The sequence below is a fragment of the Panicum virgatum genome, chromosome 3N (genome assembly GCF_016808335.1).
Source record: "Panicum virgatum strain AP13 chromosome 3N, P.virgatum_v5, whole genome shotgun sequence".
Lineage (NCBI taxonomy): Eukaryota > Viridiplantae > Streptophyta > Magnoliopsida > Poales > Poaceae > Panicum > Panicum virgatum.
Genome location: NC_053147.1, coordinates 25,984,765 through 26,009,250, shown reverse-complemented (window position 1 = coordinate 26,009,250; position 24,486 = coordinate 25,984,765). Strand labels below are relative to the sequence as shown.

The following is a 24,486-nucleotide window of genomic DNA, read 5'->3' as shown; positions in this document are numbered from 1 at the left end:
TTCTTTTTGAACTATCACGTGGAGAGGCCTTTTGTCCGGGTTGGTAACACCAACCGGGATAAAAGGGGCCTTTTGTCCCGGGTGGTAACACCAACCGGGACAAAAGGGTCACCCTTTTGTCCCGGTTGGTGTTACCACCCGGGATAAAAAGGGTTGGACCTTTTGTCCCGGGTGGAGCCACCAACCGGGACAAAAGGGGGGTCTTTTGTCCGGGTTGGTGGCTCCACCCGGGACAAAAAGCCCCTGTCCCCCACGTTGGTCCGGCTAGCCGTTGGACCCGGGACAAAAGCCACCTTTTGTCCCGGGCCCAAAGGTAACCGGGACAAATGACATGGAAGAAAGGCCTATTTTGTAGTAGTGAGCAAGGTCACCACGCAGATTGCTCTCATCCACATGCACATGATGCCCACCCGAGCAGCACCTAAGATGGACCTTGCATTTTGACTTTTTCTCTCCAACGCTGGTGTACTCCAACATGCAACGACAAAATTACAAGTAGACAACACCATACACCATCACAAGCAAGCAAAGTGAGATTCCACAACTAAAATCGTCATAAATCCAAAACCAAGCATCCAAGATAAAATTCAATTACACCACCGCGCGTTGCTTGGGAACTTGTGTATGTTTTAGTTGTTCATTTCTTCATGGTAGAAAATGCTTGTCTTTGTTCTAATTTGCTTATGATTTTCCAAAGCGTGCTCATGATTAGTGAGTGCACTGAGTCCGATTAGTGGGTCAACAATGTCGTTCGTGGTGTGAAAGTACAAATGGCGGCTAAATGTATGTGCACCCACCAGAGCTTGAAACTTATCTTCCATTGATGCGCTGGGCCAGTTGAACTATTGTTGATGTCTTGCCTAGGACATGAGAGCCTCGCTTTGATGGGGTTGTTTTTGAGCCTCGCTCTGGCCACATTATTCCCACCCATCTAGGCGCACATATCAGGCCTACCATCATCTTCCTCCCATCATGTCCTGCCATTTTCGAAATAGTGGAGAAAAGAGGCCAGGTGAAAACACGCTGTAAGGATCACCGGGGTGTCCGACCCTAGAGGGGGAGGGGGTGAATAGGGTCGCTAATCGCTTTTTAACCTAGGGCTCAATCTACTTGCAAACGATAAACCTAACACGTCCTACACATGCTAGTTATGACTAAGGTTTATCTATGCAACTCTCTACTTACCCCTAAAAACTTGCAACTTATAGCCAATCCTAATCAAATTAACTAGGAAAGTAAAGGCACACAAGAAAGAGTAAATGCGGAAACGTAATAAGGTAAGTAAAGAGATAAGTGCAAGAGGGATGCAAACTCCCGAGTAGACACGGTCATGTAACGTGGTTCGGCACAAACGCCTACGTCCACGGGACACCGAGGCTCTTCCGATCACCGTCTTGCACTACGCCACCAAGGCGATGCCGGCAAGCAAAGGCAAGTGCGCACAAGACACCGAGTCTAGAGCACCGCCACCGTCTCTCTCGGTCACCCGGCCGAAATCCACTACGGAGCTTCTCCACCAAGGAGGGGGCCTCCTCTTCCCCCGCACAAAGTGTCGTTGCCACTCCACACCAAGACGGAGGGTCACACGACGGATCACAAGTTGCTTGCCGCAGCAAGACTTCTCTCAAGGGAGCTCTCGCAAGAACTAATCCCTAAACAAGCACTAAGCACTCTCACAAGTGTGCTTAAGCCTATATGATGTACAATGAAGCTCTATGGTGGTTGGAGATGTTCTTGGGTGTGTTTGGGATGTTCAGCAACTCCAGCACACTTCAAATGGCCGGGGTGAGGCGTATATATAGGCCACCAAGTCTTGTAGCCGTTGCTCCAACGGTCAGCTGAAAATCTGCTACCACCGGAAGAACCGATGCCTCTTGGCAGGGTAGCGTCGGTTCATCCGGTCACTCACAACATGAAGTAGCCGTTGAAGTCCTGACAGCTGACGCAGAGACCACCGGTTGAACCGATGCAATGCACCGATGCCTCACCGGTTCAACCGGTGCTAAAAGAATCTTCTCCTGGATGCTGACGTCATTACACCGGTGGTATGCACCGATGCACCGTCGGTTGAACCGGTGCTGAAGAAACTTCTTCTGGGCACTTGACATCGTCTCTGGTACAAAGGACGGCCATTGCACCGATGCCCTATTTTAGATCGTCGGTTCAACCGGTGCCTATAGGCTGACTTGGCTTCGATTCCCTTCTGCACCAAAGTATCAAGGCGTCGGTTCTTCCGACTACCATCGGATGCTCCGATGCCCTGGCGACGGTTCTTCCGGTGCTCCTGAATCGAAGAGCTTTCAGGGCGCTGCCCTGAGACCCGCGAGGGGCGGCTCCCCCTCGACCCCCGTCCGCTAACCGGGTAGCGGAACCCCCGTAGGGGCAGTCCATCGGGCCTTGCTACGCCTATCTTCTCTTTTTCTTTGTCATCACTTGAACCTAAAAGCCTGAGAATGATCATCTTAATAATCATATTAGTCCAAGTGTTGTGTTGTCATTCGATCACCAAAATCACTCGAAATGGCATCAATGGTGCCATGTTCGTTACACACGCCCATAGCCCCGTACCCGAATCTTAATCGATGGTAATAGCATCAAAGATATAGAGAGTTAGAGACTAAGAAATATTGGATCCCCAACTCAAGAATCAGTCAACAAGAGGGAGTTGGTCCACCGAAATTGGGTGAGTGGGAGGCAGGCACCATAGGTATATGCCTCAGCCAACAAGATGGTCCCATCAGGTGCACGACTCTTAAAGCAGCATCAACGGTCAAAAAATTGCCTGCTCGGACCTGTACCCGTGGAAAATCCACACTCGGCACGAAACAGCTATGCATCGTGCGCATTACATTGTCGCCCACGCGCTGCTCCTCTATTCTGATTACGGCCCAAATAGAGGTAGCCGGCCTACTGGGATGGTTTATGCTTACAGCCCAACATATTCCAACACAGGCTACACTTAATTTTCTCTACAATGTTACCCACACTATTAAATTATTTTTCTTCTTCAATCATGGTCCTGACGTTTTCATTTCTTCTTTTGAGTGAGCATTTTCTAATTTTTTTTCATTTTTTAGCTTTTTTTACGTCGTGGGGTCTTTTCCCTTTCTATTTTCTTTCCTTTTCTTTTCTATTTCCGCGCTTTCTCGTTCTCTTTTCCAATATATATTTACTCTTCATAGATTCCTTTCTATTCCAAGTAAAATAGATTTTTTCCCTTTTTCCTTCCATGTTTTGTAGAAGACCACACTTTTTTCGATATAGATGCATTTTCTTCATGTAAAATTATTTGTTTGTGTATAACTAATTTGTTCGCAACGCCAAATTATTTGCTCGATGTGTAGATTAAATTGTTCTGTAATATTGACTCATTTGTTCGTGATGTTTATTTTTATTATTTGTCCTATATAATTGAATGTTTGTGATGTGTAATATTATTTGTTCGTTATGTTAACATTTTTGTTTGCAGAAAATAATTATTAGTTCATGCCGTTAAAATATTTATTCCCGATAGTTGGAATTAATTACTTAGAATTTAAAAAATATTTTTAAAAAAAATATTGTGCAAACATAAGCAGCTGTAGTCTTGTTTTGAAGATCTTATCATAAAATAGATAATGGTACAATCTAAATTTAATTTGAATGCCCGGTTTAATACTTATAGGTTTTTTAATTTTGAATTTGCATGCGTGTGGATGACATAATCATCCCTCTCATCTTTTGCATACAATGTTTTCATCTATAGAGATGTTTAGCATAAACAGTACATCTTAACAATTAGATCTAATTACAGCCCAAAATACTATCGCACCCACGCGTGCTCCGCTTCGCTTCTAGTGATGGTTCCGGCTACCATCACCCAAAGCGACGCATAGTCGGCATGGCATCTCTTCGGCCGTTTGCCGCCCTAACCCTGCATTCCAAGTAACGCGGAGCACCACACGGCTGAAACGTGTCCCAACAAACGTGATGATGGTTCGGGCATTCGTCGATGCTTAGTTGCTTACCCCTCTCTTTCTCGACGCGCGCGCGATTCAACCCAGCCGCCGGATCGGATGGTGGTCCGAGAACACTACGTATGTTAACTGGGGGAGTTGCTGGCTGGGAGTTTTCACATGCTTCTGATTCGTCCGGGTCGGCTTGATCTCCGGAAGACTCTTTGTACTCTGCACTTCATTGTCGTCGATACACTTCGCGCTGCGAAAATGGCATGCCAAGTCAAGTCAACTGGATATATAGAAGTAGAGGAGCTGCATGCAATGGTGGTGAGCATTATGTATATACGTCCTGCAGATTACACCCTGTATGCAATCAAACTAATATCTTTAACTTCAAGTGAATTATTCGATTAACAAATGGTTTACGATTGCTGTGAACTAGCCTAAGCTAGCAGCTGTTAACAAGGTTTAGACCCCCAGATGCACGAACCACGTCTTACCGGAGAACACCGCACCACTGCATGCGTACTAACTTTATTAATTAGGAGTAGCTGCACATGCGTCTGATTATCGACTCGATCGAATTATTGCATGCCATGAGGCATGATGTGTTGACTCAGTAGCCTATACATACTCTACGTTGCCGTAACTCGTAGATGCCATTCACTCCACTACGTACGGTTGACCCGACAGAATTGGCCAAGTCAAAGTCAACTAGGTAAAAGTACAGAGCATATATATATCCGCTAGCTGCAGACTACAATAATTTCTGTAGCACGATAATTTGATGAGCACGTCCTTTAGTTTTCATCTTATGAATAAGAAATGTGTGGCGACTGTACATGCATTGCTTATGGCATATGGTTGATTGTATACAGTATGTCAGTATATGAACTCTGCCAGCTTAGCAGATATTTCAGCCTTGATTTGGTCGTTGCCATCTGTCATCAAAGTCAAATATGTCAAGTCAGCTTGGATGATCCTACAATGATAAGGAACAACCCGGTCACCGCCATTGCCCCAGGCCGGCTAAGGCATTACGACGTGACTCTTGAAGTGAGCCGTAGAGTGCATTTTATTCTGCATGATGCCCCTTAGAAGAAAAAGAAAAAAAAACTTATGTATCTCATATGCCTTTTTGTGTGTGTGCATTTTTTCAGCTGATGAATCAGGATCCTTTGGACCCAAATTTAATGGTCCATGGACCATGTTCTTCCTTCTATTTGTTGTTGACCAATTCGTTTCTTGTATGTGACAACGCTTCGTTCCTCCCTCGCACCCCATTTCCCGCCTGTCTCGCTCTCTCATTCCATCTCTTTTTCTCAATTGGTTTTAAAGGAAAAAGAGAAGAAAATATTCATATAACATATTGTTTTCTTCTTATATTTTCTCAATTGGTTTTTAAAGGAGAAAATGATATGGAATATCATTAATTGCAAATTTATGTGAGAAAAATCTCGAAAGGAAAACTAATAGATTTGATCATATCTGAACTAATTCTCCCCCAAAACCCAATGGAAAAATATCGGAGAAATTATATCTTGAATATCTTCTTAAAAACCCTGGTGAGAAAAAATAGAAGAAGATATGATATATGTAATATGTCTCAAATACACCTTAAAAAACCCCATTGGGGAAAATTAGAAATATGATATAAAATATTGCTTCATTAAAAACTTATATATGAGAAAAACCTTGATAGGAAAAACTCATTAGGAAAAGAGTACAATGTTATAATCAGAAGATTATAAATGTGTTATATCAAGAGTTTACTCCCCCTGATACTTCAAATTTTTAAGTCATCTCATACCAATTCCAAAACATATTTTTGGAACAATGATGTAGGTAAAGACTTTGTGAATAAACATGCAAGATTATCACATGATTTTATTTGCAATATTTCTATCTCTCCATTTTTCTGTGACTCATGAGGATAGAATAATTTAGGAGCAGTGTGTGTTTGTGACATTGCTCTTTATACAACCTGCATTCATTTGTGCAATGCAAGCCGAATTATCTTCATAGATAATTGTTGGTTTCATAATTGAACCAATATCACATGAATGTTGTATGTGATTAATCTTTCTGTGAAGCCATACACATTCACGTAAAGCTTCATATAATGCAATTATTTCATAATGATTAATGGATGTGGCTATTAAGGTTTGTTTGGATGATTTCCATGATATAGCTGTTCCACCATGTAAAAATACAAAGCCTGTATGAGATCTGGCATCATGGGGATCAGATAGACAGCCAGCATCTGTATATCCAATTATTTATTTATCTTGGTAAAATTGATAGAATAAACCAAGATATGTTGTACCTTGGAGATATCTGAAGATATCCTTAACTTCTATCCAATAACCTTTTGTTGGAGCTGTGCTATGTCTAGCTAGTAAGTTTACCGCAAATGCAATGGCAGGTTTGGTGCAATTTGCAACATACATTAATAGCACTCTAGTGTCACTTAGATATGGAACTTCGGTTCCCAATAATTCTTCATCTTCATCCTTTGCTCTAAATTAATCCTTATTCATATCAAGAGATCTGATGACCACATGTGTTTTTGATGGATATGATTTATCCATGTTAAATTTCTGATGAATTTTTAGGATATATGCACACTGATGTACTAATATCCCTAATGGGAGATATTCAAGTTGAAATCCTAATCGTTTTACCCAAATCTTTCATTTTAAATTCCATCTTTCGATGGTTGCGTGCTTCATCTATATCTCATGTATTTCTAATGACATTGGGATCATCCACATATACGCATATGATGTAAAATCCACTTAAGGATTTCTTGAGGAATACACATGGGCAATCATCATTATTAGAAAAACTCTAATGAAGAATGAATTCCTTTAGGTAGTTTTACCACATTCTTCCCGACTGCTTCAAGCCATATAGTGATTTTTGAAGCTTTACACAGTACATGTTGCGAGAATGATTCTTGTTTGGAATATCAAGCCCTTCAGGAACTTTCACATGGGCTACGGTGCCGTTGTGTAAGGGTGGGGCAGGGGTTCGGGGATTTTCTTGGCCTGTGTGAAACGGTCTTCTCTATCACACAATACCGCGGGCGCGGTCATTCCCCCGCCGGCCGAGTTTTTATAAAGATATGCAGTTACTACATCCATGAGATGCATGGGTAGACCATAGACCTTTCTGAGCTGCCAATGATATGAAGTATCATAATATTATACCACATTTCATCGAAATGCAGGGTCTCTGCATGAACCCTTGTGCTACAAGTTTCGCTTTATATCTCACTACCTCATTGTTTTCATTGTTTTCATTTTACGGACGAAAGTTGAGAACCTATTTTGATGAAAAATGTTTCATGGAGTAGGTATAGCCGATGAGAATACCTCTCGTTTCTTGAGCAAGTGCAATTCTGCCTCAATTGCTTTCTTTCATTCAATCCAGTCCGAGCGCTTGATGCACTCTGCCATGGTTGGACTGGAGGTTGATTTTGCTAAAGGGAGATGACTTTTTCACAAAACTTCTTAAGATAGGAGGCTGGACTGGAGGTTGATTTTTCTAAAGTATGAGGGTTTTCTTTGCAAAACAACCTGAAAAAGAACGATCTGAACCGTCCGCGCGGCGGATCCAACGACCAGAAAAGGCGGCCAGAAAAGGTTGGCGACGTGACCACGATCCCAGGAATCGGCTGGGGGGACGCGCTTTCATGTTTTAAGATACCGTCTCCGTCTGTAAGTACAATGAAGGGAGAATAATAATTACAGCGAACATGTTTGGAGCATGATGCCTGCTTAATTTGTCTCCCCCTCCATGATGCCTGCAAAAAATGGCCTTCTCTATCTATCTATACCCACGTACGTCAGCAATCGTGCCTCAGCCACGTTAAGCTCTCTGCAAGAGTGCATGTGCGATACGTCTATATAAGCATGCGTCGACTAGTGCAGTGGCTGAATAGTTAGCTGCTCGCGAGAAGCGACGGCGCCACCTCCTCTTCGTCTCTGCCGAAGCATGGCAATGGATAAGACGACGATCATCGTGTGCTCAGTGGTCGGTTCTCTAGGGTTGTTGAGTTCCATCTTGGGATTCTCTGCTGAAGGGACAAAGCTCACCGTAAGCGCTACCAGCTTGCTACTCTAATTTGTTCACAAATATCACACAGGATCACGTTGAGTGTTTCTTTTTAGTCTTTCCATTTTTAGACATTATTGTCTTGTTGCAATGTGATCGATCTCTTAGTTTTGTTACTGCTTGTCTAACTGAAGTTACTGAACTTTGATCTTGCATATAGCCAAATGACATCCTGGTGTTGGGCGACGAGTGCATCTATCCGCAGAACCCCGCGCTTGGGCTGGGGATCTGCGGCACCATCTTCCTTCTGGCGGCCCAGATCACCGTCACGGCCGTCGGCGGCTGCTGCGGCTGTTGCAAGTCTCGTGCCATTCCCTCCGAGACCAAGCGAATCATCGCCATCGTCTGCGCCGTTGTCTCATGGTGCGTAAGACTTTAGGGGCAGAAAGTAGTGACACTGAGTCACTGACCACACCACGCAGGACGTGCAAACGATCGAGACTTACATTCTGCGTGCAGGATTGCAGCGGTGATCGCGTGGGCGCTGCTCATCCAAGGAGCGGCGTGGAACGCGAACGTGGCGCGGGTGACCGCGCCGGACTGCTTCTACCTCAAGGACGGCATCTTCGCTGGCGGGGCCGTGCTCACCCTCGCCGCCACGGCGCTCGGCCTCACCTCCTTCGTCATGCTGCGGAGGCTGACGGCAAACAACCCGGCGGCAGCGCCGGTGGTTCATGCCACGGGCCAGCCGCAGTTCCCGCCGGCGCCGGCTGCAAACAAGCCGATCGAGCACCCGCCGCACGCCGTGGTGGCGATGGGCCAACCGCAGTTCTGGCCCGCAGCGGCGCAGCCACCGCCGCCCGCCGGGAGCACGATGGGCCAGGGCCACGGCCACCAGCAGTTCCCGCCGGCCGCGGCCGCAGGCGCACCACCAAACAAGCCAGGCGAGCAGCCGCCGCCCACCTGCTGGGTGCCGACGGGCCACCCGCAGTTCTCGCCGCCTCAATCCTACGCACAACCGCAGCCGACGAGTTACCCAGCACAGTACCCTGTCCAGCCTCATCAGGTATACCTCCCCGTCCTTCCTCCTACCGCTCCCCGTCCGCAAGACTACGGACAGCAAGCGGAAGCACCAACGGGTGTCTGCGGAGAAGATCTGGTCAAAGCAGAAGCGAAACTGCTTATGTGGGTGGTGGAGAAATCTCTCTCTTCTGATGATACGGCTACCTCGACTACCGGAGATGGTGTTCAATCTACAGAAAATGGGGTCGCTACCTGACCTGATCATTGTTCTCTCATCGCTGCCGTTGGTTACGTTGTCAATTGCTACGTATTGTGTTTCTGCTCGATCTGAGATGTATCGGTATTTTGGTTGTTCATGGGCATCATGGCTTCATGCTGTCTCGTGACTGGTGTTTTAATCTTGGTTTGTTGTCCTTGTCAACAAAAAACCCCTTGGTTTGTTGTCCTTGTCAACCCCCCCCCCCCCCCCCCCCCCCGGTTTGTTGTTCGTTCTTCCTACACTGTTTTCAGGGGCTTCGAAATAGCATACATGTATCCTGAAAATCTTCCTTGGTTTTGTTTGAATCACCCCCTGTATTATATTGTTGTATGAGCTCGAAATCAAAGCATGTATCTTGATTATATCGTGTGAATCTTAAGAAAAAATGGCTGAAATAAAGTTTTCGTTAACAACGGATGATGAGTCATAAACTACGTGGCTAAGTATCTTACTGATAGTCACTTTCGTTTATTGCCTTTATCATGCATGATAACAATTTTGTAATAGTTACGCAAAACAATGCAAAAGGCTGGAACGCGTCGTTTTCAATTATCTAAAGTCTAAACACAGTATGCTCGAGCTGTATTTTCTACTACTCTCTTCGTTCCAAATTATAGATAGTTTGATTTTTTAAAACCTCAAATTTAACTACATGTCTTACTTAAAAACTTATGTAAAATATCGCTTCTTTTGTTTTGGCTTGCTTTATCAATACAAGTTCTTCAAAAATACTTAAATTTGAATATGTTTGCATAATTTTTTTTGAATAAGACGAATGGTCAAACTTGGAATTAAAAATATCAAACGATCTATAATCTGGAACAAAGGTACTACTTGATATTCTGTTAGTAGCAGTGTGGTGGTAGAGTATTGGGTGCACGACTCCACTCACCGACGACTCCACAAGAGGCAAGAAGTTATACTTTCTTCATCCAAACAATGCCTGTAAATCGTGGGTAGTATGTAAAAATAGTGATTGCCTCGCCCTGCCTTTCCGGCCATGCGTGCTGACCATATTTCTCCAAGAGTCCAAGGCTACAAATTATTTTTTCAACACCAACGCTCTGCTCCGTTCCACATTAACTTTTACTCTTAATTAAAGCAATTATATTTCTGCTCCGTTCCACATTAACTTTTACTCCTAATTAATGCAATTATATTTCTGTATGATAATTTTTTAAGAGTAAAAATACACCGATGGTTTTTAAACTTTTCCAATGATGAAAGGGAAGGAAGATTTGAGTAACTTGAACTACCGGCCGATAAATTCTAGAAAAATCTCAGGAAAAGGTGCGAGCACCAAAATTTGAACCCTGATGGATAGAGTCCCACTGGACTGTCCTACCATTGGACTACAAGCCAATACGCTCGTGAATACAATTAGGTGACCCATGGAACAAATTTCTTTTCGATGTGAGAAATGTTTTGGTACCTGGAAGATTTTGTTGATCGATCCGTCTGCGAAATGCACCCAGGGTCAAAATGGGCCAGCAGCCTGCGGAGGAAAAGGCCAACCTGCGAAATTCAAGTGACGAAGAGGCCTGATCAGGTGGTTCAAGGGCCCAAATAAAATCGGAGGCCATCATGGGCTGTGTGGCCCTTGAGTACATCAGAAACAGGCTCGCTAGGGTTACAAGCTTTGGCTCGAGTTTAAGCTTGGCTCGTTGTTGGTATATATAATCCGAGCTAATCTTGAGTGAGTAGGACAATCGAAATTAAAATAGCTCGCTAGCGCCTAGTGTTTTCACAACCCAGGCGCACACAATCGTGTCGTCGCTCAGGAGGATGCGACCGCTGCCAAAATCCTGGCCTGCTCGGCCTGTCTGCATATGAGCACGGATGGCCCGTGCCCTAGCGGTCGATGCTGCCTTGTCACGCGTCGCGACGCCGCACACTTGCAGGGTTGGCCGCAATCGTTGGCTACGGCTACGTACCCAAGTCTCTCCTGGGACCCTCGGTAGCTAGGCTCGTCGTTTTCGCACGCGCGTGTTTCGACTGGCCTAATGATCGCCGCAGGATCGATCGTCTCTGTACTCTCAACCCTCCATTTCCACTCATTCCTCTACGGTTCACGATGCAGTGCATGAACGGCAAAGTCAAAGCCAAAGCCAAAGTCAAGGCTACTGGCCTGCTAGGCGCAAATACAGAGTAGTGGCACTGAGCGTACACACATGACACACACATGCTGCAGACTTGCAACCTGTGTGCAAGCAATGCTTGTAATAGTAGATTCATTCCAAGACTGACGCAAATTGTTTCCAATACTCCCTGTACGTGCACTAGCCAATTTGCCAGCGCTACGAACAGAATCTAGAGCGGTGGATTCCGATAAGATCATCTTCAGAGATGGAAATGGAAGCGGTACGCATTGTGGCGTGACGTCTCTGCTCGGCCGCATGCATGCTCTGGCTGTCCAGGTGGGTGTAGGGGCCTACGTGGGTGTCATTGATCACCAAAACTGACTACGTGCGCCATTGTGAATTTTGATAACGCCGGTTTTGTATGCCACTCTGTAGCACACAAAACCTGTTGCCATAAATAAACCAGCAGATTCAGTGAGCAGATGCTCTAATGACATCTGACATCGATGATTAGTTATCCCAGGTAATAAGTTGACATTTTGATGCCACATGCCAGATGGTAATGACCAAATCAAACTGAAACTCTGCTCGGCTTGGAACGTTATGTTCATGTGCAGAAGCAGTTGACTTGGACCGTGCCCGGCCCTAGTGCTTCGTCGTTCACATTACGACAGACTGCATGTGGTGCAACGCCTATATAAACCATAAGCACGAAGCTAAAGGCCCCTCTCCCAGCATCAGTTGTGTACGTCTACATACCAGAAGCTAGTGCAAAGGAGAACCATGGAAATAAAGATGGACAAGATGGTGATCATCGTGTCCGCCGTGGTCGGGTCACTAGGGGCGTTGAGTGCCATCTTGGGATTCGCCGCCGAGGGGGAGAACGCTAATGTAAGTGCTAGCTCCTGATCTACCTACGTACTGTGATATTATCTCGTTCATTTTATACAAAATGTGCATTTTTTAAGTAATTTACATGTGCATTATATTCATGATCTTGTTGAGCCAAGATCATGACGTACGGATGCTAGTGGGTTTACAGCCCAGGCGACTTGCTGCATCCGTGTTGTTGGATTTGTTAGTTTGACCTCGGTCAACCAGTAACCAACGCAATCAGAAAGGGATATCAATTCCCCAAATCACGGACTCGGAAATAAATCCTGAGTCTGGTTTTGCCATGATCGGGAGACAAAACCTAAGTCCATTGGGCTCGGCCCCAAGCCTACAGCGCGACCTATAAGTAGAGGGTCAACCCCATAGGGTTTCCTTATCCCAAATCTCGTGATTCTCACGTAGTCCACCCTAACCGATCGCTAAGCGCGCTGGAAGGCTCGGAAGCTCGAGTGCCACGTCTGGGGCAGTGCCGGTGGCGACCTGAATGCCGCTGCTACCCCGAGAGGACACTCAAGGAACGACTACGCTACGTCCCCGACGCCGCCCTCGTCGTCGACCACATCACCACTGCACCGACAACCATGGACACCACGACCGCCGGTAAATGACCGAGTCCTCATGTTAATCTGCATTAGTGAACTCAGTGTGATCTACTGTGTAGACTAGATGATCCTGCTAAGTTTGTTCTAAGTAATGCTTTACTAAGAGCAACTCCAACGGCCTCTTCAAACGAGACCGATAGGTAAAAAAAAGGATAATGGCGGTAAAATCGACTTCCAACAGACTCGCCATGTCCATCTGCTCGCTTTCCGGCTCGACATGCTCGCGGTCGCGCTCGGCATCTATTCCGAGGCTTCGCACTCGCTATAGCCCCCTCCCGTGCGCTCACCTCCCCTTTCTCGCGAACTCCCCCCTCCTCCGCTCCCTTCCGCCGCTGGACGAGGCCGCGCAAGGCCGGCGCCGGGCGAGGCGAAGCCGGGCTGGGGTGGGGGCCGCCGGCGCCGCCCGAGGACAGCGGAGGTGGAGGAGACACGGCGGGAGGTGGATATGGAATAGGAGGACGCCAAGCCGCGCTGGGCTGCTGAGGAGGACGCGCCGACGCCCGCGCGCGTAGGGAGGTGAGCCGCCGCCCGCCCGCGCCGGGCCGCCGGGGAGGACGCGACGATGCCCGCGCCGGGGAGGTGCGCCGCCGGTCGCGCGCGTCGCGGGGAGGTGGTGGAGGAGGAGGAGGCGCGTTGTGTCGCGGCTGATTCGGCGGCGGCGGTGGCCGATTCGAGGCTGCGCAGCTCCTCCCGCGCAGACCTCCGGCGGGGTCGAGCTCCATGGCCGGCAAGGTCGAGCTCCGCTCCCCCTGGCCGGCGGGGTCGAGCTCCCATGGCTGGCGTGGTCGAGCTGCGCTCCCATGGCCAGCTAGGTCTAGCTCCGCTCCAATGGCCGGCCACGTACCACGGCGTCGACGACCACCCTTGTTCCCGGAGATCGATTTGCTGCTACGGGAGGTGGACGCGGATTTCGTGGAGAGGCTGCAGGCGACGGACGACGCCGGCGCCGCGCTCGAGTCGGCCGGCAGCGGGGCGCGGCGGCGCAGACCGCAGCAGGGCGCGGCGCGGAGCGCGGCGCGGAGCTGCTCCACCTCTAGCTTGAACCCGCCGGCGTGGCCCTGGTCGCCGAAGACGCCGTCCTTGGTGCAGACGGTGGGGAAGGGGCGGCGGACGGTGAGGCCAGGCAGCAGGAGGTGGCGATGGGGATCGGCAGCTGTATGGGAAAAGAAGAGTCTCTTGGATAGCAGAGACTTATAGAGAGTCAAGGTTAGCTAGATGGGTAGCTAAATTGTAATATACTCCCTCCTTCCCCGTTTATAAGGCATACACGTATATCAAGATTCAAACCTTCTCATCTTTGACCAATAATTTAACTATTAAATTTTTGTTTTTATAATGCAAATTTCATATGATTGGATTCATAATCAAATATAGTTTACAATGATTATAAGCTTATAATCAAAAGTGATATAATATATGATAAATAAATGGTCAAAGTGTTGTTTAGAAGACCGTGTCATGTTCCACCATGCCTTATAAACGGGGAAGGAGGGAGTAAAGAGTAGGATTTAGAGCATCTCTTGGAGATGCTCTAACACGTGTGTCACTCAGAGGTGCTTTATTGTTAGCATAGCAATGTTGCGGCCATCGGTTCTGTATCTGTCGTATGGCAGGAGTCACTGAAGAAGCATGCGCTACGTGATAGGGGGCACTGCAGGAGCGTTAGAAATTATTGTAGTTGTAGAGGATTCCAAACTGGTTCCAAGGAGAGATTACATACTCAGTGTCTTACAAGTGCATCTACGAAATACCTGCAGAACCCGAACCCCTCGCCCGGGCTGGGGATCTGCGCCGCCCTCTTCCTGCTCGTGGCGCAGACCACCGTCTCGGCAGTGGCAGCCGTCGGCTACTGCAAGTTCCGCCCCGTTCTCTCCGAGACCAAGCAGACCATCATCATCGTCTGCGGGGTCGTCTCGTGGTGAGTGCGCCACCGTACGTCTGATCTCCACACAGGCACACACTATATATAACATGAATCCCAGTTACGCCGCGCGAGAACTGATGATGCTCAAGTTGTTGGGTGCAGGATAGGGACCGTGATCGCGTCGGTGCTCTTCTTGTTCGGGGCGTCGCAGAACGCCAGCGGGCGTAGCAGCGGCGGCATGTACGCCGGCGCAGCCGTGCTCACCGTCGCTGCCACGGCGCTCGGCATCACCTCCTTCATCATGCTGAGGAGGCAGCCGGCGGACGCACCCAACAAGCCAGTAGGTCAGCAGCCGCCGCCTTTCGGGATGGCGACGGACCAACCGCGTTTCCAGCAGGCAGGAGTTGCAGGCGTTTATGGATCGCAAGCACCGAATCAGCAGACCCCTCCAGGGTTTACAAAACCTGTGGGAACTGGTCCGGTTCCGGTTTGGGCTGGTACCAAACCGGTCTAAATTTAAAATTCAAATTTAAATTAAAAAATGAAAAAATTTCAAAAAAATTCTTAAAAATACTTCAAGGTGCGACGAATCTAATAGTGTCAAATTTTCTCAAAAATTCGTTCGTTTAACATACTTTTTCGGCATTTAAAGTTAAACCAAAAAAGAAAAGGAAAAAAATAAGACGGCCCATTAAGGCCCACTTGATAAACCGGTCAAACCGGCCGGTAAACCGGTCAAACCGGCCGGTATACCGTTCCAAACCGGTTACACATGCGATTTTAAATTTGGATTTGAATTCAAACCGGCCGGTAAACCGGCCCGTAAACCGGTCTAACCGGCCGGTATACCGGTACGAACCGGTTGAACTGAGTATTTTAAATTCAAATTTGAATTCGACCGGGACCGACCAGTTTCCGGCCAAACCGGACCGGTATACCGGTACCGGACCCCGGCGGTTTGACCGGTCCGGTCGGTAAATGAAACACTGGAACCCTCCGACCGCTCAAGGCAATGGAACGACGCAAGCACCGAATCAGCAGTTCTCTCCTCCCCAAGGACACGAACATGTGTAGCACCGAGCATCATATATGGTTTCCCCTCATGACAGAAAACATGCCATGCGAGTGCATGGTTTGGAGTTGAAAGAGAATAATAATGATCGCGAGCTAAGCTAGCTGTCTGGGCTGACTTCAAGGAAAAAAGATGCAGGGCATTTAAGGCCTGAACACCTGGAATGGGAAATGTGAGCTGATAGGGGGGCTCGCTTGTCTCGATTAAAAGGGGGGATATGAGCGGGGTGGTGACAAGACTGCTAGTAGGGCGGGCTAACAAACCTTGGAGGGCTTTTCCCCTAATCCTTCTGCTTGACTGATTTACCTAGGTTGGCGCTAAAGGATAGAAAATATTCCCTGCCTTCTTTTCCTCTGGAACGCCTATCGGAACTGTATGATCGGTGGGGCCTTTTGATGGATTCATTCACTTCACTTTTCACTATATACATACGCGCGCGCGACGAAAAGGGCCAAGGTGAAATGAGAACTGGCTGTGAAGTTCTTTCTTTTCTACTAGTCAAACGCACACATAATATCATATATTTTGAAGCTCTGTCTAGATGAGTTGGGTGTTTGGCAATCCCGATTATTCTGAGTTGATTCTCTGAAATAAGTAGTAAAATATCTGAAGTGCCCCGGAGACCGATGATATCTCATTTTTCACTGAATATGAGTAGAAGTCGATAATTCTTATATTCTTTTAGTATCTTGACAAGATAATTATATCACAATAATATTAAATATATTTTAAAGCTAAATATACTCTTCCTACTTTTTTTCCTACCGAATCTTTATCCACACATTTTTCTTCTCTCTTTTTTCCTACCTCTCATTGTCTCTTTCTACTCTCTCTCTCTCTCCCCTTATCTCTTCACGCAGCGCCTGCTGCCCTGCTGCAACGCTTGCTGCTCTGCTCCACCGCTTGCGCCTCCGCCTTGTCGTGGTGCTCCGGCGCCGGCTCAAGGCCCTGCGCAGCAGGGGAGGGTTGGCCCGCGGCGCGGCAGCAGCAGGGGTGGTGGCCCGCGGCGCGGCAGCAGCAGGGGAGCATGGCCCCCGGCGCGGCAGCAGCAGGGACGGCGGGTGCGGCGCGGGGATGGCGTGCGGCGGCGCGACAGCAGGGGAGGAGAGGGTGGGTGGCGGCGCGGCAGCAGAGAGAGGTGGGGGCTGCGAGGGAAAAGGCCACTCGCTTACCGCAGACGCGAGCTCAGGGAGACGGTGGTGAGAATCCGGGTTGACGTTGTTTTCCTGACTCCCATGGAAGCGGCGGTGGAAAGAATCCGATTTTAATCGAGGCGTTTGGGTGGGTTTCTGATTTTTTCCTATCGAGAATCTGCTTATAAGCGGAAGCAAACAGGGCCTATGTCAATTTGCATAAAAGAGGTCAAACCGAAACCAGCAAAAGACCTCTCAAATGGGTCTGTAGTGTTTGAAAAGTTAATATAGTTCTGCTTTGATCTCTTCAGCTATGTTGCAAATTGTCGATATATAACGATATTAATATAGCCAATTTGTCGGTTCAACTATCATTTCACACTCAAACATTTATAAGATATTTTGTCATTTCAATTAAGTAGTAGCATCCTTAGGATGGCAAAAAAATCAAGGTTAGTGGCGATGTTCAAAAAGAGGAAATTGGTTCTGGTTTGGAGGCCTCAAAAGAAGGGTTGGAAATAGAAATTGTCTACATGTTGTATAGAAAGGTAGTTATCCATATGGACCTCATAGACCGCCCCTAGAAGGTGAAAGAAAAACCCAATTAGTAGAGAAAAACCGCAACCTTTTTGGATTGTTCTGTGTACTTAATAAAACTAGAAAAATAAATAAATATAGTGATAGTTTTTTCTTCATCCGTAAGAATTTGCAAAGGCAAAGGATGGGAATTGGACCAAGGCTGTCAACAATCTGATCTTGAGCTTGGCTTGTTTGTAATTAGATCTAGGGATGACAACAGGTTGGGTTGGATGCGGGTGGAGTAAAATCCCACATGCGATATATTGTTTCGCGGATGAAATGCTACACCCTGTGCCCACAATCATTAGTGAAATTGGATAGTCATCCCCATTAGTTAGTTTGAATAGATAGATTCCTAGAACCATGGGGGTGAAACTATGAACCCCATCCACACTCTCTGGTGGAATTTTGCACCCATAAACTATAGTGGCAAAAATAAGTTTTCAATTGGAGTTTTGTTGATTGGCTATAAGGGACTTGGACAATACAGTTGGACTAAAGAAATTAAAATATATGCATATACAGTTTATGGAGTCATCATGATGATTGGTATTAGCTAGGCTATTCGAGATTGAGCTCACTAAGCTTACAAAATTCAGCTCAAACTTAAAATTGGCTCATTTATATTTGGCAAAATAGTCACTTTCATCCCGACTTCCTTCTAAGATTCAAATTCGTCCCTCAACTATCAAATAGGCCAATTTAGACCTCAAACTTTTGGTTTGGTGATGGTTTGCTTGGATGAATTTCTGGGATTTGGATCTGGTTGAGCTGTTGGTTTCACATCTCACAAACAAGTGTTAAGGACTTAAAATAAAATTAGAAGACGTATTGGTTAAGAGTGTTAAACCCAATAGCCCTCCTATGTTACATTTTTTCCACACTTGTGGATTGCAATTCGTTGTACTCACCCCTCCTTAGCCCTCCAATATTCCCACACGAGTACATGACTAGATGCACTTCATTGAAGACAACGACTTTGATCAGATGCACCGTTCTAGATCAGCTGTCTACGAATATGGTGTCCCATTCCGCTAAAAACTTCAATATATCTATGCATTTTTTCTTTCAGAATGGGTCATTTTGTAATGAAGTTTGATGATTATGTAATAACATTGGCATGGTTCACTATTAAAGTTGTCGCATGTATGAGTAAATTCATCGTGACGTATATGCGATCCGCATTCGCTTTTGTTTGTAAAACTGGTGTGACACAAAAGATCGTTAATAAACACCAAGCATCTAACATCTTAATGTACGAGGACTCGAGGAGTAGTTGTCAATCGCATACTAGTACCTTCCATTATTGGATGGTGCACCAGAAGAGGCCAGTCAGCTAGTACACAAAAAGTAATAGGGAAAAGTCCATTTTTCAACCCTGAACTATCACGATCAGTCGATTTTGGTCCTTGAACTACAAAACCATATATCCTACACCTCCATCCGGAAAACAACCCTGCCTCGTCCTAACGTGGTTTTGCTATAGTATAGTTTCCGAATTTCTAGGATTTTACACCTCTATCAATTAAATAATGGAGAAAACATAGTTAATATTGTCTAAAAATCGTGATATTTTGCTAGAAGGTAGCACAAGAGGCAAAAAATCAGTTCCAGCTAGATGTGCTACTTTAGACATAAAGAAATTTGAATTTTAAAATTTTAAAAATTGGTAACATTCAAATTTTTTAATTTTTTAGGCCAGTTAAACTTTTGCTAAAAATGCATTAAAAACATGATAATTCATACTTTTTTATTTAGTTTAATAATATATTTTTTATTGGTCCAATTTTTTTGAAATTATTTGAATTCCTTCACAATGCTCAAATTTAAATCAAATTTGATTATTTAAAATTCTAATTTGATAATTTTCTATAGAACTTGAGTTAATAAATATATATTTTATTAAACTAAATAAAAAAGTTTGAATTATCTTTTTTTAATGCATTTATAGTAAAGGTTTAACTAGCCTAAAAATTCAAGGAATTTTGAATTCTACCTATTTTTAAAATTTTATAATTCAAATTTCTTTACATCTAATATCGTACATCTAGCCAAAATAAATTCCTTGTCTCTTTTGGTACCTCCCAGCAAAATATCATGATTTTTAGATAATACAAACTAAGCTTTCTCTATTATTTAATTGAGAAAGGTGTAATATCCTAGAAATTCAGAAATTATACTGTAGCAAAATCGCCTTGGATTGAGTCTAGGATTGTTTTTCAAATGGAATCGGCATTTGAAGGTGATAGTTCAGGGTTGAAAAATAGATTTTTCCCAAAGTAATAAGCACTGTAAATGTACATTTTAAATTTGGCTTGTTGTTAAGATGATACTTCAACCAACTTATGTGTGTCATTAAGGAAGGATACTATGTTTAAAAAACCTTTTGCTATAATTGTGTGGTGCACGTCGTTCTATCTTAGTATTATGAGCCACAGCTTGCCCGGCCTATACTTAATTAAATAGCTGCTTGCCAACATGCATTTTATTGTTATTAGTCGTGTGAACATTATTGCCAGCCGAGCATAGCGTTTAGTTGCAGTTTTATTTGGTCATTAACATCTCATCAATGTCAAACGTCAACTGAACTCCGGCAATCATAAAATATGATTAAGCACGTCAAACAGTGGATGGTCGATCGTTTTCCGCTGTGTAGGCGTATATGCACTGTACGCAGTTCGAACTAGGATAGCTAGCAATAATATTGATCCAAGGATATATATGTGCCATTTAAATGACCTTGAACTGTCAAACACTCCAACACCCCTGACGATTTTTACTTTTTGCCCGTGGTAGCCTGCGGTTTATATATATCTTCTGAAAATAACCCTAAATGTTTCTATTACGCGCTGGAAATGTTTGACGGATCGGGTTGCATGTCTGTCTCTTTTTTTCAGAAACAAATAGAATTTCTTGTTTTGACCATTTGAATGTCATAAGCATGTGCTTCGTAGTAGACCTGATAAAACAAGATAGATCGAAGGTCAATCTCGAGCATTTATCGGCTCAGTCTTCGAAGACACTCATAGAGTTAGAGTTTGTGTACGTGTGTTTATAAGGTTGTGAGTATGCGTGCATTGTGAGTGTCTGAGTTGTATTGTGTAATCTCAAAAAAAAGACTACCACATGCATGCAACGACATTGAAGGATGGATTCATCGATATATATATATATATATATATATATATATATATATATATATATATATCCTTATCGTTTGATGTGTGTCGCGCCGGTAGGACAAAAAACAAAGAACATTTATATATCATGCATGTCGTCAACTTTTCAACACTCCTTAAGAATCAATCGCAGAAGAACTGCCGAGAACGTGGACAGAACATAATGGCTAAGTTGTTTACTCTGTCTTCCCATTGTTGGAAAACTGTCGACCATATGTAGCGACCTAACTTTAGCCGGTATATAGAAGGACTGCCTTAGAGCAACTCCAAAAGACTAGGTAAAATTTCTAGCTAAATTACTAGCTAAACGACTATGCAAAAGAATAAAAAGCTAGTCAAAGGGTGGAAGATCCAAGAGCCTCTTCATCCATCCCTCTCGTCCAGTCCAAAAAAGCTGATCTAGCATGTGGGGCCCACTCGTCATTCTCCTCCTTTCCCTTAGTCCCTCGGCTCTGCCATGGTGCGGTGGCACGCGGCTTCTTTGGCGGTCGGGGCGCGGCGCCGGCTCCTGGCGCAGGCAGGGTTTTAAAAATCGGTCGATATTCACGATTATCAGTGATTTTTACCATTACCGACACATACTGAAATCGGTTTTCAGTTGAGTTTTCAAAAGAAATTAGTCCAAAATTCAAAATTTTAAAAAAATTTATAAAAGTGAAGGAAAAAATTCTATAAAAACTAGAGCTTCTCCATGGGCTAGAATGGTATCACTCCATGAAAATAGCCTCCATTTAATTAGTCAAAAAAATATTGTCAAGGTACAATGTACTTTTGGAAGTCATTTGATGTAACTGGTCACTCACAAGATGCTAATTTTATTGTCAAAGTTGTGCAAGGTCGATTTTTGTATTCCATTACTTGGAGCATACTAATGGATTTTTACATAAATGCAGCTCATCGAAAAAATCATCAAAGATGTCAGCGCCGAGAATGTTGTCCAAATAGTGACAGATCACAAAACATGTATTAATCTTATGCTCAAGGACATTGGAGAGTGGCCAGATCACAAAGCATGTATTGAGAGTGCAAAGAGGATCTGCAGTTGGTTATACAACTCCAACTCTTTGTACCATATGATGAAAAAAACTATTGGGGGTGAATTGGTGAAGTGGAATGCAACAAGGTTTGGTACAAATTACATGTTCCTAGATCGTGAAGAGGAAGAATTTAGGAGCGACGACATAACACCTATAACACCTGAGCCTAGCGGTGATGATGGAGGCCGCGGCTTCGACGGCGACGATGATGATGAGGACGACACTGGAGGGAGTGATGATGGTGATGCTGGAGGGAGTGGTTGGGTTAGAGGGAGTGGTGGTGCTGGAGGGAGTAGTGGTCAGGTATCACCCCTTCAGTTTACTAGGGAGACAAATTTCACCCATGCCACACAGGATCAAGATCATGGTGCACCCACCTCACAACGACAAACGAGAAGCGGTAGACGAGCTAGATCTACTCCAAAGTACGCACCGCATCTGCAACTCCCCCCACCGTATAGGGGAAGGTTGCCACCGCCACCGCTACCGCAACAACCTATTCATCTTACCTTTTAGTTACCAAATGCGTATGGATTGCAGGTGTGTATCTGTTTAAGTGTGTTTATTCAATCTTTTGTTCACCTCTCATATTCACTCCATCTAATAAATGTAGAAACAATATTATGAACACCATGAGGCAGAGGATGAAGAATGAAAATTGCAATGTGTTCAGACTTCATGAATTTGTATGGATATGTAGGAAACTTTTGCATGGAGTATCATGTATCCGCTTAATTAATGTACTCATATTTGTATGGACTCTTATTTTATTAATGAGTAAATTGCATCCACCATACAACAACTTGTCAAGTGGGTGCAAATTGATCCAACAACTTGTAAAATGCTCAATTTAGTGCAATAACTTGACAGGTGGGTGCAGATCGGTCCAACAACTTATAAAATACCCAACTTAATGCAATAACTTGGCAAATAAGTGCATTCACAGTCCAAACATTATACGACAATGTAACTAACGCAAAGTCTAAATAAAGAGTATATTCATGTTAGGATAAATTATTAAGTATTATTTGACTATTGATTTTTGTGTTGCGCCTGCGTGGCAATGTATTTGACCAGGATAAAAACCCTCACTGTTTAGAAATTAATGTTATGTCTTTACATTAATTATTTTTATATAGTAATTTAATTTTAACTAAAACTAACTAATATGATATTCAATATTGTAAAATTCACCCTCACTGTTTCCGATATGTTTGATTATATGCACTGTTAAACTAAAAAAAAGCCAATACGTTGATACAAACTATTGATACCTTTAAGGAGGTTGGTCCATATATTTTTAAAGCCTCATATATTTGTTAGAAAGAAAAAATGAGCTAAATAGACAGAAACAAACATGATCATTGTTGAATACATAAGCAGAAGTGTAGAAGAAACCTAAGGTTTCAAGGTCTCTATTATCAACTTCAGTGTTTGAGTGATAATAATGGTGTAATTCTAAAATTTGTTTGCATTTGAACTAATAAAAAATTGTACATAGTTGAAAAACAACGACCAGATCACCATCAATAATTTCCATTTATAAATTTAAGAATTATTGACGTTCATCTACTTTGCTTAATATGTTGCTGTTGTAATGGTGGTTAAATAATATATTATTTATAATAAACCATAATTAATTTATTCTGAGAATAAAATTATTGGTGTCCATTACGACACAAAAATCTACAATCAAATAATACGTTCCGACGTGAATACACTCTTTATTGTGACTTGACATTAGCAAATATATTATCGTGTAATATTTGGACTGTGAATGCACCAATTTACCAAGTTATTGCACTAAATTAAGCATTTTCTAAGTTGTTGGATCAATCTGCACTCAGCTATCAAGTTATTGTACTAAATTGAGCACTTTACAAGTTGTTGGACCAATTTGCACCCACCTGCCAAGTTGTTGTATGATGGGTGCAATTTACTCTTTATTAATTTGTATGGATATGTAGGAAATTTTGCATGGAGTATCATGTATCCGCCTAATTAATGTACTCATATTTGTATGGACCCCAAGTGCAAAATACTAATATCTAGTTTTCTTATTTTCCTCCGAAAAACATGTTTATCAGAACACATCACTGATTTATCGTCGGTTTTTGTCGATAATCACTGATAAATAATCGATAATCGTTTTTTGAATTCGGACGTCCTTATCAGCTAGTATTAGCGATTTATCAGCGATTATCAATCGATTATCGTTACCGGTGATGACTGATATCGTTACCGGTGGTGACTGACAAAGTGCTTATCAATGAAAATGTAAACCCTGAGCGCAGGTGCAGGCCTTGGCGGGGTGGCCGGCCGGAGAAGCTGGTGCCGCCGTCCCTGCAGCAGGTGGCACCCTCGGCGGTGCAGCAGGTGCCCCAGGCAAGGCACGGCTCCAGCTGACGCCATAGGTGCAGCACCAGGCCAGCAGGTGCTCCCCGCACGGTGCAGGGCTGCCCAGATGCAGCGCAGGGAGCAGCCTTCCCGGGGCGACGAGCGAGGCTCCGCCGAGCGGAGCTCCGACGGGTCCGGCGAGCATGACCCGAGCGCGGGAGGAGGTCGTTGCGGTGATGCCGAGCGACGCCCGCTTTGTATATTTTCCGAGCGATGCCTCCATTTTTCCGATCGGGATGGCGATCCAGGCGGATAACTAGTCTGTTGGATGCTCTTTTTCTAGGTTTGTCTAAAATTTTAGCTAACCAGATTCATTTACACAGTCTGTTGGAGATGCTAGCTCTTAACTATCTACAAGATTGAGCTTAG

General features: G+C 44.5%; 2 protein-coding genes across 2 annotated transcripts; both read left to right on the top strand.

The window, feature by feature from the left end:
* The first annotated feature begins 7,937 nt into the window (after nt 1-7,937).
* On the top strand, nt 7,938-11,861 carry LOC120667703 (classical arabinogalactan protein 9-like). The gene is made up of 4 exons (XM_039947725.1): nt 7,938-8,039; nt 8,218-8,420; nt 8,517-9,063; nt 11,796-11,861. The coding sequence occupies exons 1-4, from the start codon at nt 7,938-7,940 to the stop codon at nt 11,859-11,861; spliced, it is 918 nt and encodes a 305-aa protein (XP_039803659.1).
* A 245-nt stretch (nt 11,862-12,106) lies between these two features.
* Nucleotides 12,107-24,134, top strand: LOC120667702. The gene is made up of 5 exons (XM_039947724.1): nt 12,107-12,251; nt 14,425-14,774; nt 14,883-15,207; nt 21,577-22,023; nt 24,015-24,134. The coding sequence occupies exons 1-5, from the start codon at nt 12,144-12,146 to the stop codon at nt 24,132-24,134; spliced, it is 1,350 nt and encodes a 449-aa protein (XP_039803658.1). The 5' UTR covers nt 12,107-12,143.
* Nucleotides 24,135-24,486: the final 352 nt, after the last annotated feature.